At 42.3% G+C, this 15,499-nt stretch overlaps 1 protein-coding gene across 3 annotated transcripts in view; it reads left to right on the top strand.

Annotated features, from left to right (window-relative positions):
* Positions 1–6,492, top strand: part of Lmo4 (LIM domain only 4) — a 19,522-nt gene extending 13,030 nt beyond the window's left edge. For 2 of the 3 annotated variants that reach the window (XM_052730345.1, XM_052730346.1), the window contains exon 5: positions 2,605–6,492. In XM_052730345.1, the coding sequence (XP_052586305.1) occupies positions 2,605–2,628 (24 nt within the window). In that variant the 3' untranslated portion in view covers positions 2,629–6,492. Of the gene's footprint in view, positions 1–2,541 lie in introns of all 3 variants that reach the window. The other variant, XM_052730344.1, reaches the window with a different exon arrangement.
* The last annotated feature ends 9,007 nt before the right edge of the window (positions 6,493–15,499 follow it).

Genomic DNA, 15,499 nt, shown 5'->3' with positions numbered 1-15,499 from the left:
CCAGTGTGTGCCTTATCTTGTTGTGTTCCTGGTTTTATGCTATTTCCTGACTTAGTAAATTATTTTTAAAAAAATTACAGCTTATTCCAGAGTATGCTTGGTGAGGAGAAGGGTGGGTGCCAGATTGTGAAGACTGAACACAGTGGCCGTGCTGGGACCTAGTGCACAGGACGCTTTGGGATGTGAGCAGCACCCCAGCAGCTCCTCACTGAGGATGAGACGATGTCAGTGAAGGTGTGAGGAAGTGGGAAGATGGTTGTTTTGTTTTTACAGGATTGCCTATGTTGTGCCTTCGAGGGGAGGCAGTTGCTTTCCACACCTTGTTCAGGATGGAACTTATAGGGTGTTCATATTGGAACACAAAATACGGTTTAGGCAATGAAGGAGAATCTGCTAGTGTATATTTTCTTAATGTTGAGAAATTTAATGTCCCTAAAACAGAGGGAGACAGGTGGCCTTCAAAAATTAATTGCACATAAAAGGCTTAAGGAAATAAAACTTAAGGGAATGATCTTGTCGGGCGGGCACTGTGTTTTTCGGGGGGTGGCGTTAATTAAGCACATTTCCCCGTTGGCATGAGTAGCTCCCATTTTTGCCTCTAGTGTTCTGCTCACCATGAGCACAGTCAATTCAAGGTAGTTTCTGTAAATAAAGGTTCTGGGCAAGCTGAATGTGGTCCAGAGAGGTATTAATGAGAGGGCGAGAGGGAAGAGTTAATGAAAACACACTTCCTAGGGGAACATAAACTGCTTTTTGGAGAATGCTTTAAAATGATTTTCCCAAAACCCTGTGGCGTTTCTTTTCTACGGGAGATGAGATGAGGAGAAATGACAAATAGTTCCATGTTATTATTTTCTTTTCTCTCGTTCTCCGTGTTTGGGGGTTGAGAAAATTGGATATTTATTTTGGCCATTTTCCTTCCATTCGCAGAAGCAATTACATTTGAGTGCATGATGCATAGTAAATGTATTTAGCCATCCTCTGTCTTAAAAATAATGAGTTGGTTATTTGTATGGCCCTTTAAAGGCAGTTCATTGTATGGGAAGTATCAGCCCCCGTCACTGGTCCTTTTAAACTTGGGTTCTTCTGAAATGTGTCTGTGGTATTAGGGATGTGCTGTTCAGTCTCTGTGCTGTGGCTCTGGCTTTTCTATATTCTGAGGAAAATAAGTTTAAGATTCTCAACTGAAATGTCATATTTGCCTGAAGTCTGGGTCCAGTGATGTTTGAGGAGCTTCAGAGCTTGATAGCTTCTGTCATTTGGAGGAGACTTGGCCAGTCCCAAAACTATGTGCTTTCTAGGATGTTAGAAAAATCAGAAATCGTGACTCATCTTTTCCACTTGTGTAGATAGATTCCTGCCTGCTCGGGATTTTTTTCTTCCATTCACAAGTGTACGGGAATCTTCCAGAATTTTCTGTGCTTTAGTTGGAGGAAGATTTAGCAAAGCTTTCTAGGTTCCATATCACTTCACATCTCCCCACAGTTACATAATTGGTGTTGTGAGTGTCCATCGTAGAGGACATTTGATGATCATTTATTAAATATGCTTGCTGGCTGCTGGCACATCTTTGTTCTGGACAGACAAATTACCTTTCTCATACCGAGCTTACACTCTGGGGAATTGAGCCTCCACCACTTTAATTAGCTTGGAAGTGGGGGTTGGAGACGCAGGCCTTCGGTAAGTTAGGGGAAGGGTGAAAGCAAGAACTTCCTGAGATGTTCCAAATGTGATTTTTAAAAAAACCCTCCAAACCTAGACGTTACTCCGTTTTGGTAGTTGCACGCAGACTGTGTTTGGCGGCTGTGCGTTGCCATTCGTAGCTTAGGTGTTGGAGTTAGGCTTCCCGTGGATCCCTGTTCCTCGATCCTTCTTAGGTTAGAAGGAGCACATCCCATGTATCGATTGCTGTGCCTGTCATAGTTATGTAACATCCCGTGACAAAGGTGGGAGACTGAAGAAACCAAACAAAACTTGTATATATGAGCATAGTTTTTGTCACACACCTGCCCTGGAGGGAGAAGCCAGGATGGGTGAGGAGGGGTTACGGAAAGACAGCAGAATAATAATGCTATCTCAGTCAGACTCAGTGACAGCTTTGTTACTCCTGCTTTAAAGGGGAGGAAACTGGGACAGTTTAAGTCACTTGCCACAGGTGACACAAATGAGCCCATAAAATCCCAAACTTCTCAGGGACCTTGCTCTGAATGGCCCTGTGGTTATTTTAAAAGTCCAAGACCCCACCATGAGGTGAGCCCTTCTAATTGATTCCGTTTGGAGAGGAACTCACTTTAAGGGAGTTTCAAGGATGGTAGACATCTACATCTGAAGCTTCTCAGAGTCCATTTACCATCTCATTTTCTCGGCTAGTAAAACATGTTCTGCTTCGGAGCAAGGCGCACAGAGAGCCTCCATCAAGTCACAGTTGGGAAGTAATCTAATAAAAGAAGATTAGTGAATGTGGAGGCGACAGAAGCTGTGCTGTTTAATACCTCTCAAGTTTAGCGTTTTAGCTAAGATGCCCATTCTTATTTCTTGCAGGTCTGCTGAAAGGTCAGAGTAATGCAGAATGCGTGCCTTCATCTCAGATTTTGTTCATCACAGGTGGATCCCATGTGTCTTCAGTAGACCTCTGTAACCAGCGCCCGCCCCATGCCTTCGCACCTTCTTTAGTCTTGAGTGCCCTTCCTGCATTTATCGGTGTATTAAAATGACTGAATATGGACATTAAGGACTCCATGAACCTGGGCTAATGGGAGACGGTAGCGAGAATGAAAAAAGATCCACCGAAGGACATCTTGGGGGGGGGAGGGTGCTTGGGGGGAGGGGAATGACTAATGAAGCTAATTAAAAGAAGCATTGGAATCTGCTTTCTACCCTCATTAACAATTAGCAGGGCACCGGCCAGAGTTTGTACCCTGTGTTTTACCTTAACAACATTCTGTTTGCTCTTTGTATATTTAAGTGTTGTAATGAAATGTGTTTCAATCAAACTGAACATGAGTTAAAGGAAAAGAGATGTGGCTTTTGTGATATTATATCACGAACACTTTTATTGTATCTCTGTAAAATACAATGTATGTATGCATGTGAGTGTTCTTGTCCTGATGTTGCTCCGCCCATGGCAAAGATTAAAAAGAGAAAAGAAAAAAAAAATACAAAAAAGGAAAAAAAGAAAAAAAGAGAGTCAGGCTGATAGCCGCTACTATGTAGAAATCCCCCTACTTCTAATTTGCTGAATGAAGAAAAAAAATCTTTTATTTGTGATATTTTCAGAGACATTTGCTCTAGTATGGTGTATTTAAATAATAAAAACTTAAAAGAAAAATATTCAACAGAGTTTGGGTTTAAACTCTGCTTTTTCTCTTATGTATTTTGGAAAAATTAGTGGTATTTTTGTTGTTGTTGTTGTTGTTGTTATTGTTGTCGTCTACAACAAACATTTAAATTTAGGGGTGAGGGTGGGGTTGACACCTGTATTTAGCTCCAGGCTAATAAAGTAGTCCTCACATTATTTCACCATGCCATTTTGATCGAAGAACGTCGGGTTAACAGCACTTTGCATCCGAGGCTTTGGTGTGTATACATGGATACTTGCTGGCCGTTTCTGCTCTGCTCTCAGTAGGAAAGCCTTGGGTATTATTGGTCACAGCACAAGCATCTTCTCCTCTCAGGTTTTGTAGCTTTTGAACACAGCAGCATTTCTCCAGCCATCTGTGTGTAATCTGAAGCCCCGTTAGTTTAGGGACTCCAGAGCTCACTCTGGCCTTGGTGGTCTTGGATGGGAGCCCTGGGACTGTTGACCTGTGGTAGCCCTGTTCCTTTTGAGCTTCTTCCTTGATGCCTTTTCCTGGTAATTACTGGGGGAGGATTCAGGTCTCCTTCAGTCTTGAGGTAGTTGCTGGCTCCTAGTTGCTAATCTCAGAGAGTCTCCACCACAGTGGCCACAGAGGTTCCTCTGGAAGCTGTGGAGTACCATGCTTCAGTAGCTGCCCTGTTCCTACTGGACCTAGCAAGAGCCAAATGGGCCTGGATGCCAGGGTGCTACCATGACTGGTTCCGTGGGGCCCACCTCAGCTGCAGCCTCACAGGCTGCTGACACCTGGGCTTTCATGCTGCTAGTGCTGTTGTCTAAAAAGAGTGTTTTATTTTGTTTGATCGAATCTCCTGATGAAGACCCTGCTCACTTCCTGCTTCCAGAGATCCAAGCCAGGGGGAGAAGTTGGTTGTTGAAACAGCAGACCTCCTGTAAGAGAATTTAAAGGCAGAATGTTAAAGTGAATCATTTGCCTTCGTTTTAAAAAAAAAAAAAATGCAAGGAGAATAACAAAAGATAAAGAAATACATGTGTGTTCATCACACACACACACACACACACACACACAATCTGAGGATCCACCTTGGAGAATTTCTCTAAACTTGTTCTGATTTTAACTACTCCCCCTTCCCCCCTTAAGCTACTTTCTGAAAGAATTTGGTCTGTTCAAGGGGGAAGGTGTTGTTCAGAGGAGTGCAGACATCTATGTTTTTAGCAAAAGCACTCATGTCACATGTAGTGTGGAAATTCAAAGGACGTGGCTAATAACTTTTAGTAATACAGTATGGCATTCAGCGATGGGGAGGGCAAAGGTCATTACCGCCTTTTAAATGAACTGTTATATGGCTGACTCCTCAAGCACTGTGGCGTATTTCCTAACGAGCTTCTAAAAGCATTTCTTAAGTTGCAGGACCTATAAGATTACAAATGTCACTCATGTTAGTATAATCCACATGCAAGTGATGAAGCCTTCTCTTTGATGTGCTAAATTGGAGAAGGACTAATGGAGCTATGAATATACAATAGAACATATTTAAGTAGTAGTCTTGCTTTAGGTAAAACACTTTCTTGAAACCAGAGGCATTTCAGACAATAAAACCCGGCTCTAATGGGGATGCTCGATGTGGATAGACAGCTACTAAAAACACTCAGGTTTATTCTGATATAAGCAGTGATGGTGTGCCGTTCCTCCCCAAACCCAATGTTTCGTTGGGGGTGGGGGACCCTGAGCTTACCCACCTTTCTTGCACTACATTTGTGATGTGGGTATGTGTTCTGAAAGACGAAAAAACCACGTCACACAGCAAGACAGGCCCTGGTCCTTACAAGCACGCACAATTAAAATAAAAGCAAACATTCCTGAGCCTTGCTGAACTCCTGATAAAAAATTATGTTTATGATACATATAAATGTCTCAATCATGCAAATTGTCACTCTTGCTAATGAAACAATTTTGTGTGAAGATTGTCCTCTAAAGGGTTTAATGGGTTTTTTGGTTTTTTTTGTCTTTTACCTGTGTGTCTGCCTAGACTTACACACACAAAAAGCCTGGGAGCCTGAAGACATTCCAAACTAAATCATTCCCCACAAGAAACTATTTCCAGCCCTTTCTGGTTTACTAGGAAATAGTTTAACGTGGACTGTTGTGTCTCATAACATGAAGTGAGGAGACTGTGGCATGGAAATGAAGCATGGGAAATAACCAGCCCCTTAATATTAACTATATTTAAATTCTTTCTGTTGCCTTTATTCACACTGATATTTAAAACAACTAATCATCTAAAATGAAGCTCTTCCATTAGATGCCTTTAAGTGTCAGTATAGTAAGATTCTAATGTTCAGTACTGGTTACATAAAATATTTCTGAGGGTCAATAAATTATGGAACAAACAGTGAATCCAAGAGCTATCTATCGAGAGCAGAGTGAAGAGTTTCCATATAGCTTAAATAATTGTTGTGAATTAAAAGTGGTTGCCCAAAGAGACTTTCAGGGGCTGGGGTGGGTTGGGGGTGGAGGTGGTGGGGGCGGTGAGTCCCATCCCGGACCCTCGCTGCCTCGCCCTCACTTTAGGAGGATGTTGCCAACACAGATCATTTACAAGTTAATGTTCATCTTGGTTTTGTTACCTAGACTCACCTATTGTCAGTCCAGCCAAGTCACAGGAATGCTTACTGCAGTTAAAAAGCAATTTGTTTCCACGAAACTGCAATTAAAGTATTACCAAGCAGCCATTTTAGATTGGCAGTGCTCTGAAGGCATGTTAAACAGCCAGCAACTTGCACTTGCAGAGGCTGAGATCTGACAGGCGGCAAAGGATAACACCTTTGCCGGCACTGAGCACCTAGTTAACTGGCATTTGTAGCTCTCTCTTCCCATTGTACACATGCTGAGAGCAACACGTCAGGACCTATTTTTGGAAGGTGAACTTGTAACTCACCTCAAGTGAATATGATTTTCGCTTGTACAGGGCGTGCTTTATGCGCATAGATGTGGAGATGTGTGCACGCATCCTAGAGGGAATGTTTTCAGGTTTGGATTGATTCTGCTGAGAATGGACTGCAACTCAGAGGCCTCAAGCCAATAATGTACTACAGGTCCTGACATGTTACAGCTGTGTAAACAGGGCATTCTCTCTCCTAAATCACAACTAATAAAGCATAGGATGAAAAATCAATTGATTCTGTTGTAAGTTCTTTGAATGACCCTGGAAAGTCGTTTAATGATTCAGTCAGAATGGACAATCCACCAAAGTTCCCCCTTTTCTGACCTCTCCTCACAACTGATAGGGGAGTCTTAGTGGGCGTCAGCAGCACCAGAGCCCATCCTGACTGGCTGGGAAGAGGGGGAAAGGGTGGGAACAGTTTTTCTTGCTTATCTATAAAACTGAGTCCAGCATGTGAAATGCCCAGGTCTGAAGATCTGAAACATTGGCCTTAGATCCTAAGAGAGGGCATCTTTCAGAAGTTGTGGAGTTGCTGCTGAATTTTAACCAGGTTGGGAACAATCATTAGCTAGTCCAAGCAGGAAGTGCCTCACCTTCCTTCAGCCCAGAAAGATCTCCTTACCTGGGACCCAAAGGTTTATATCTTCAGCTTCTCCAAAAACGTTTTCCCACTTCTATGCTTTCCCACGTGCTGTTTGAGCTATCTTGTTGGTTTTTTTTTTTTTTTTTTTTTTTAGAAAACACTAAAGATGTTCTTCCTAAATTAATTGTTCATTTTCAGTGAACTGACTGTTTCAGAAACTGTAAAGCAAAAGAATCTGAGGACAAACCGAATTTCCAAATGAAGATTAATTATAGAGGCTGGAAAGGAAATGGATTGCTTGGGCGGCGCTTGTTCGCCTTTTTCTTTAGAAGTTTGCTAGAGATGGGTGTGTCAAAGTGTGAACATTCCTTTAAGGCTTCTGATTCAATTTCTTTCAAGTGTGGGACTTACAGTTGATCTCACATCTCTAACTATACTACTTCCTGTAAGAATTCTATCTTGCAGTTGCGTAGAGTTCTATAAACGTGTTAACATTTACAGTAAACACATATCCATGTAGTCTCATGAGCCTTCATGGTATTCCTCTTGTTTAGTATTCAGTTTTATGTGGTAGGGAAGTTTTACTTGGTTGCTCTTGTTTTGTAGGCCGGGTAAGACGGGGTCTTTGCTCTTTAGCCCAGGCTGGCCCCAAACTCATAGTGATCCTCCTGCCTTAGTCTCTGACGTATTGGGATTACAGGTGTGTGCCACTGTGCCTGGCTTGCATTACTCAGTTTTATAGATGAGTAATTTGAGGTTCTAAGAGGTGATTAAGCATGCAAAGTGAGACAGTGCTCACTGGAAGGCTAAAATTTAAGAGTATGTAAAAAGTCCTCAGTAATTAATGTTTATTATATTACTTCTTAGATGTGAAATTAGTATTAAAAATCCATAATGAACAGAATATCACACCTTTATGTAAGTGCAGGATCAGGTGTTGGAGAGATGGCTCAGTGATTAAGAGTATTGGCTGCTCTTTGAGAGAACCTGAGTTCTGTTCCCAAACCTCACACTGGGCAGCTCAAAAATCACTTGCAACTCTAGCTCCCAGTCTGTCTTCTGGAAACTCAAGACACATGACATATGCACATACAGACACACAGACATACCATATGTATATACATATACAGACACACACACACACAAACACACACACACCACATGGCATATACATATACAGACACAGACATAAACACGCACACACAACCCACATGGCATGCATGTATATAGACACATGCATACATACACATACACACACACAAATTTTAAAAATACATAAAAATTACCTGCAGAGTGGGTATATGCACTTGTTTGCCTGTCTCCAGCATAGTGGTGCCCCACTTTCTGTTTGAACTCTGAGCATTTGTGGAAAACAGCCTTGTAAGCTGAGATTCTGACGGCGATATACCTCCTCCTATGGCCTATAGCTAGCTTCTTTTCCCTGAAAATATTAAAATATTGTATTTTATCCTTCCCCAATCTGAAATATTAACTGGTTTAGGTTGCCTTCATATTTCAGCTTTACTCTAAAAGAATATCTTTTTCAGTATTAAGAAATCTCAACTATCTTATCATGAATAACTATAAATTCATAATGACTCTGACCACAAATTGTTGCTGAGAAAAAGAACAAGGCTTTAGGAATTGTATTAGTTTAGACAGCAAGACAGGTAAATATATTCCACATAAACTAATACATGGTATTTTTAAATCTTCAGCTGAACTAAGTGGTTCAAGCCATATAAAAGGCCAGGAGTTAACTATCTCTTGTGTGTGTGTGTGTGTGTGTGTGTGTGTGTGTGTGTGTGTGTATGTGTGTGTGTGTGTGTGTGTGTGTGTGTGTGTGTGTGTGTGTGTGATGTGCGTGCATGTGAGCTCGAGCTCACATGTACCCTTACTCGGGTGTGGGTGTGTGGGGACCAAAAGTCACCGTTAGGTGTTTTAATAGATTCTCTGCCTAATTATTTGGTTATTTGAGACAGGTTCTCACTGTGCAGCTTTAGCTGACTTGGTACTCACCATGCAGACCAGATTGGCCTCAGACACACAGAGACCCACCTGCCTCTGCCTCCTGAGTGCTAGAGTTAAAGGAGCATGCCACCACACCTGGCCATCTTCACCTTATTTTTGAGAAAATGTTTTCAATGAGGCTCTGGCTAGACTGGGTGGACATCAAGCTCTAGGGACCCTCTGCTCTGCTTCCTAGAGCTGGGATAACAAGTTACATCCCCACTCTCTCTGCTCTAGATTACAAGTGTGCATCCCCACTGTCTCAGCTTCAGATTACAAGTGTGCATCCCCACTCTCTCAGCTCTAGATTACAAGTGTGCATCCCCACTGTCTCAGCTTCAGATTACAAGTGTGCATCCCCACTCTCTCAGCTCTAGATTACAAGTGTGCATCCCCACTCTCTCAGCTCTAGATTACAAGTGTGCATCCCCACTCTCTCAGCTCCAGATTACAAGTGTGCATCCCCACTCTCTCAGCTCTAGATTACAAGTGTGCGTCCCCACTCTCTCAGCTCTAGATTACAAGTGTGCATCCCCACTCAGCTTTAGATTACTAGTGTGCATCTGCACACTCTCCACTTTTGACATGAGTGCTGGGGATCCCGACTCAGGTCCTCACGGTTGCGCAGCAAGCGCTCTAACTCTGGATCAGTTACTTTTCTGTTGTTGCAGCTTAAGGAAGAAAGGGTTTATTTTAGCTTATGGCAGCTTTTAAGCTGCCCCCAGTGACCCACCTCTTCCAGCAAAGGTCCACTTTCTAAAAGTTCCATAACCTTCCCAAACAGCACTGCCTGCTGGGGACCAGACGTTCAACTATGTGAACCTATTTCTCATCCAAAGCATTACACACTCTGGGCCATCTCTCTCACTCCAAGTTGAATTATCACAAGTCATTGCAAAGCCAGGTGTGGTAGCAGATACCAGTAAGCTTAGTGCCCTGGATTTGAAGCCTGGAGGATGAGAGGAGCAAGAGCAATTTTGGCTACATAAGACTCTGTCTCTAAGTAAATAAATAATTAAAAAATAAATAAATAAATAAATGTAAAGTCATTGTATCTTTATATAAAGTACATATACACACAGACATGACGATTTTTATAGAAAAGTTTTACTTGTCTTACTTAGCATATGTGAAAAGCATACACATGATGAAAAAAACCAATATTTGTATTTGTTGTTTTAAGATAGAAAAGCACTGAAGTATTCAAATGGAACAGATTATACTTTTAATTACATCCAAACAGAATTCTAAGCTGATTTTTAAAAACTTGTTGGCTGTTCTTCCTATTCTCCCATTAATTGCCAGAGTCCAAAAAGATATCAAGATTTGTAAATAAATTACAGTAACACACCATTAGATCCAAGTTGCTTCATTACAAAGAGCAGAATAGTTTAGGAGAAAGGTGGCGAAAGGAATGCTCCACTTTAATAAAATATTCTTTGATGTTGTTGTAAAGGTTAAACTCAGAAATACTTGTTTTTCTTGCATATATATGTGTGTATATGTGTTTGTGTGTATGATATATATATATATATATATACATATCTTGCACACACACACACACACACACACACACACACACACACACACACACACACAATCTTTTGGCTATCATGGGTTTGAGTGCCAAAGCACCAGATCTCAACATCCAACAATTTTCTTTATTTTTTTTTCTTGTAGTGTCTCACAACTCAGTGGCCCTTTGCAGGTTATCTGTTTAACCTTTTATTCTGTTATGTACAAGAGAAGAATGTTATCCAATATGTATTTATTTCAGCCTGTAGATTAAATTGCCCTTCTCCCTGGATACAGATGGCTACACATATCCCCTTTAATTTGGAAGGTTCTAGAAAACCTTTTTAATTGGGAAGGTTCTAGAAAACATGCGTAAGTGAATGTACTTAGAGACTCAAAACTGTGGAATATCCATAGTAAATAGCAAAACAGTACATATTTGTTATTACATTATTTTTATTTTATGTGTATATGTGAGTGCCTGTACATATGTATGTGTACTATGTGAATGTCTGGTGCTTGCAGAGCTCAAAAGGGAGCATCAAATTCTCTAGAACTGGAGTTATAGCAGTTGTGAGCCACCATGCTGGTGCTGGGAACTGAACCAGGGTCATCCCCTAAAGCAGCAAGTACCCTTAACCCCTAAGCCATCTCAGTCTGTAGCCTCACTGTGTATGTTTGTGACATGTTTCTTTATGACTCACACTCATAAAGCAGGAAGTCTGGTGCAGTAGGCAGAGTTTGCCACTGGTAGAGACCACAACTGTCCTGCACACAACTAATCCCTTATACTGCTCTCTATGGCATGCCCCAAACTGAAATAGAGTCCAGTTTTTCTATAAATACCTTCTTTTTTCTCCTTCCTCCCTCCCTCCCTCCCTCCCTCCCTCCCTCCCTCCCTCCCTCTCTCCCTCTCTCTCTTTCTTTCTTTTTTCTCCCAACTTGACACAAGCTAGATTTATTCATTCAGAGGGAACCTCAACTGAAAAAATACCTCCAACGAAGTGCCTGTAGGCAGGCAAGTCTATAAGGATTTTCTTGATTAGTGATTGACTAGAGAGGGCCCAGCCCACTGTGAGAAGTGCCACCCCCTGGGCAGGTGGTTCTGGGTGGTAATAAGGAAGTAGGCTGAGCAAGCCATGATGAGCAAGCCAGTAAACAGCATTCCTCCATGGCATCTGCATCAGCTCCTGCCTTTTCTCCCTTTCATGATGGACTGTCTATAAACTGTAAGCGGAAGCAAGCTCATTCCCAAGTTGCTTTTAATCATGGTATTTTATCACAACAGTAGAAACCAGAGTAAGACACCTTCTGCAGCAGAACTCCATAACCTAAGTGAGTAACAGCTGAATAGTGCTTATCGGCTTTCTTTTAGGGGGTGTGTTCAGGTTAGATACTCAAAGAATTTAGGCTATTTCTCTTAAGATTCTCAGTTACAGAGAGAGTTCTAGGACAGCCAAGGTTACACAGAGAAACCCTGAAAAATAATAGCAGCAGCAACAACAAAATCTCGGTTATGGGAAAAATTGCTTCTTTCTCCTCCTCCTCCTTCTCCTTCTTCTCCTTCTCCTTTTTCTTCTTCTCCTTCTCTTCCTTTTCTTCTCCTTTTCTCTTCCTCCTCCTCCTTCTCCTTCTTCTTCCTCCTCCTCTTCTTCCTCCCCCTCATCCTCTTGAACTTTTTATGAAGAAATTCTATCACAGAAATAAGGGGAGTAGAGAGACTGGTGAAGAAACTACCTGGCTCTTGGAATAGGATTGAGGGGCTGGGTCTCGCCATGATCAGAGCTGAGCAGCCCATTTCTCACTGCTGCCCCACTCCTGGCCTCATTTCAATGGCTGTATCTTATTTCCTTGTTGTTAATCAATCTCTCCATCCTAAGGACCTGTGTACAGATGCTGTTAGCATAGATGGTAGCTCTCAATCCCTGCTCTTGGTGCAGAAAGCCAGGGCATGGCTATGACCTTAGGTCTCAGATACTCATCGTGCTGATGGGTTTTGAAAGTGCTGACCTGTCACAGGTATGTCCGGGAAAGCAGAAGCCGGGCGAAATTTTAACATAGAGCGGACGCCACCGTTTTTAGGGATGACTGGGGGTACCATTGCAGCAAGACTTTTTCTTTCTGGTTTGTTAAAGTGATAGTCTCCAAGACAAATGCAGATGGAAGAGGCAAGGGGCGAGTTTTGTTGTTTGTGAGTGCATGGGCCTGATAAACTACCCTGAATTTTAAAGGGCAGATGGTCTCACGTGGATTTCTGACTCTCAAGGTTTTAGCTAGACCTTCCTTCGTGGGAATGGATGTAACTGACAAACCTCCAGCCACTTCCTGCTGTGGGCAATTGTTTTTTAGCCCCTTTAAGTAATGAAAGGTGTTCAGTTTGTTACTGTTGCCGTTTTTAAGAAGAAGAAAGACTGGGCTGGCTGTGAACCTCTCATACCCTGTGAGCTGGACGGGCCAAGCCAAGGGCAGCAGTAACACTTCCTTAGTAATTTCTCTTTGTTATGGCCTCTATTTTCCGTCCTTCCTTCCTTCTTCCTTCCTCCCTCCCTCCTTTCCTCCTTTCCTTTCCTCCTTTCCCTCCCTCCCTCCCTCCCTCCCTTCCTTATTTTTCTCTGGCTTTGAATTTGATTTCCAATAGGAAATCCAAAGGACTCAGTTTCTGGAGTCCCCTTGTTTTACATGCAGATGGCATGTTAATGAACTCATTACTGTGCATTTTATCCTGCTCTGGACACATTTGTGACATTATTTCTCAAAACAAAATGGGGTTAAGGCAGTTGGTTGATTAAGCTTGATAAGAATTAGGGCATTCTCAAAACACTACTAACCTATTCTAGGTGGCTGCACACTGTCCTGTGAACCCCATACCTCCTCAGAAAAGGTACTTTGAAGCCCCTGTATTCCTAAAGACTATAGAACCTCCTGCCTTCTAAGGTGCACAGCCAGGCCCCATGCGAAGTCGAATTCAGGGCTTTCTTTGGGGTCCTCTTTGCTAGTGTGGATATTTGTGTATTATTACACTAGAGTATGTTTCTTCACTGCCTTTCCAGCCAGAGACGAGGCAGTACTCACTGTGGCTATGTGTGACATGTTGGGAAGATTCATGCTGGCGTATTTGGTAATAGTTGGTGCTCTGCTTTCTCCGGAGAAAGGTCCCTTTTATCTGAAAGCCTATCATAAAGCACATATTGAACTGCTGTGTGGAACAGGCCAGAACCAAGTCAGAAAACACTTGGAATCTAATTCTAGTCCTGAAGGGAAGTCAAAAGGCAACTCTGATTAAATTTGTCTTTCTAATCAAATATTAGCCATGGGCTAATCGTTTAATCTCACTACCTTATTTTGCCCATCTGTTAAATAGGAATTTACCGATAACAGCTGTATTTACTAGTGCATTACATGTAGCTCATTAAAGAGAACAGGCCTTTCTACTCTGAGGATAATACTCCTTGGATTGTGAATATGGACACTAGAAGATAATAGCAACTTCTCTGATTTAAGGTGTAGTTATAAGGGCTCCTGTCCACTTTGGACATGTTTTTAACCGCGTCTTTGTATGTCAACTCCAATGTATGCATGTGTCGGGAGGTGAAATTTGATCCAAAACAATGGGCAACACTCAAATGGTTTATTTGGCCTTTAGAATGTGTTATGTAATTTTAAAATTCAAGGCAATAATGCTTTTGTTAGGCAGATGTTACACTTAATTTGTAATTCCATAAACTCAGGCCAAATAGTTGATAGAAGGTAGTTCAGGAAAGGAATAAACATCTATTGAACAAGTCTATGGACCAGGCATCTTTCGTGTGTGTGTGTGTGTGTGTGTGTGTGTGTGTGTGTGTGTGTGTGTGTGTGTGTTACTCCCAGCAGGCAGCTTCGAAGATGTTCCCATTCCCACATTAGCCGTGGGTAAAGCTGGAAGTAGAGAGATTAGCCACAGTTAACCTTATCGAGGTTAAGTGACTGGGCCAAGGCCACATAGCTAGTGTGTGGGCAGAGGCCACTCTGAGGCCAGAGCCGTATCAAGGTCCCCACAGTGTCCTGCAGGACAGCATATTGGGATTAGAGTTTAAGCACAGCATCCCCTGGTTTGCTGGTCTATGGTGAAGTATCGAGTTGGTGCTGTACACTTAAAGTCCTGCAGACTCTGAGGACTGAAAATGCCTGACTACCTTAGGAGACATTAGTCTCGCTATCTCAGTTTATACAGGGAAACAGTTGTGTCTTTTTGACAACCCACTTTGTTTTTTTGTTTTGTTTTGTTTTGTTTTTTTTCGAGACAGGGTTTCTCTGTGTAGCTTTGCGCCTTTCCTGGAACTCACTTGGTAGTCCAGGCTGGCCTCGAACTCACAGAGATCCGCCTGGCTCTGCCTCCCGAGTGCTGGGATTAAAGGCGTGCGCCACCACCGCCCAGCCACTTTGTTTTTTTTTAAAGGACCCAACATTTGCTCTCTTTTGCATGGTTACTGGGGCAAGGAGAAGAAATCAGCTGAGAATCCAAATAGAGTCAACAGCCGCGGAGCTCAGGGCTTCACTGATGGCTTCCTCTTGCTTCAAGCCCATGTGTGAACCAGAGTGGTGTCGTGATGACGGCGTGGCCTGACTTCATTGAGTTCCTGCTGCTTGGTTTGTGGAATAAAGTGGGGAAATGTCTGAATCTTCCGCACTTCGTGTCTTCAGTTTGGGAGATCTTCAGAGTGGTGTCTTTCTCTTTCTTCTTTTTCCTCTCTTTCCTCCTCCTCCTCCTCCCCCTCCTTTTTACATCACAATTGAGAGATTTAGCAAACCTCATTAGCACTGTTAAAATAATGTGAGTCAAGCTCTGGATTGGTTAGCATAATTTTTCTTTACATTTTCTAAAAATATCCCCAGTTGTGAGTCACTCTCATTTATCAAAGGAGCTTCACTAGGTCTGTAGCTATTTTTTCCTTCCTTTTCTGTGAGACAAACCTTTGGCTGCAGTGTATTTTAATTTCATTTGACCCACTTTACTTCAGGTAGCTTTGAATGAGTACAGTCTCTTTTGACTTTTTCCATGATCTTTGCAGGGAAACAAGTCAAAGATCGAGGGTGTTTGTAAACTGGGTCTTCAAGTCTTACTCCAACTCAAGAGGGAGACTGTAGGAAAAA

This window comes from Peromyscus californicus, unplaced genomic scaffold, assembly GCF_007827085.1.
Source record: "Peromyscus californicus insignis strain IS unplaced genomic scaffold, ASM782708v3 Scaffold_9__1_contigs__length_137607984, whole genome shotgun sequence".
Lineage (NCBI taxonomy): Eukaryota > Metazoa > Chordata > Mammalia > Rodentia > Cricetidae > Peromyscus > Peromyscus californicus.
Note: the sequence above shows the minus strand (reverse complement) of the source record. Positions and strands in the feature narration are given on the sequence as shown.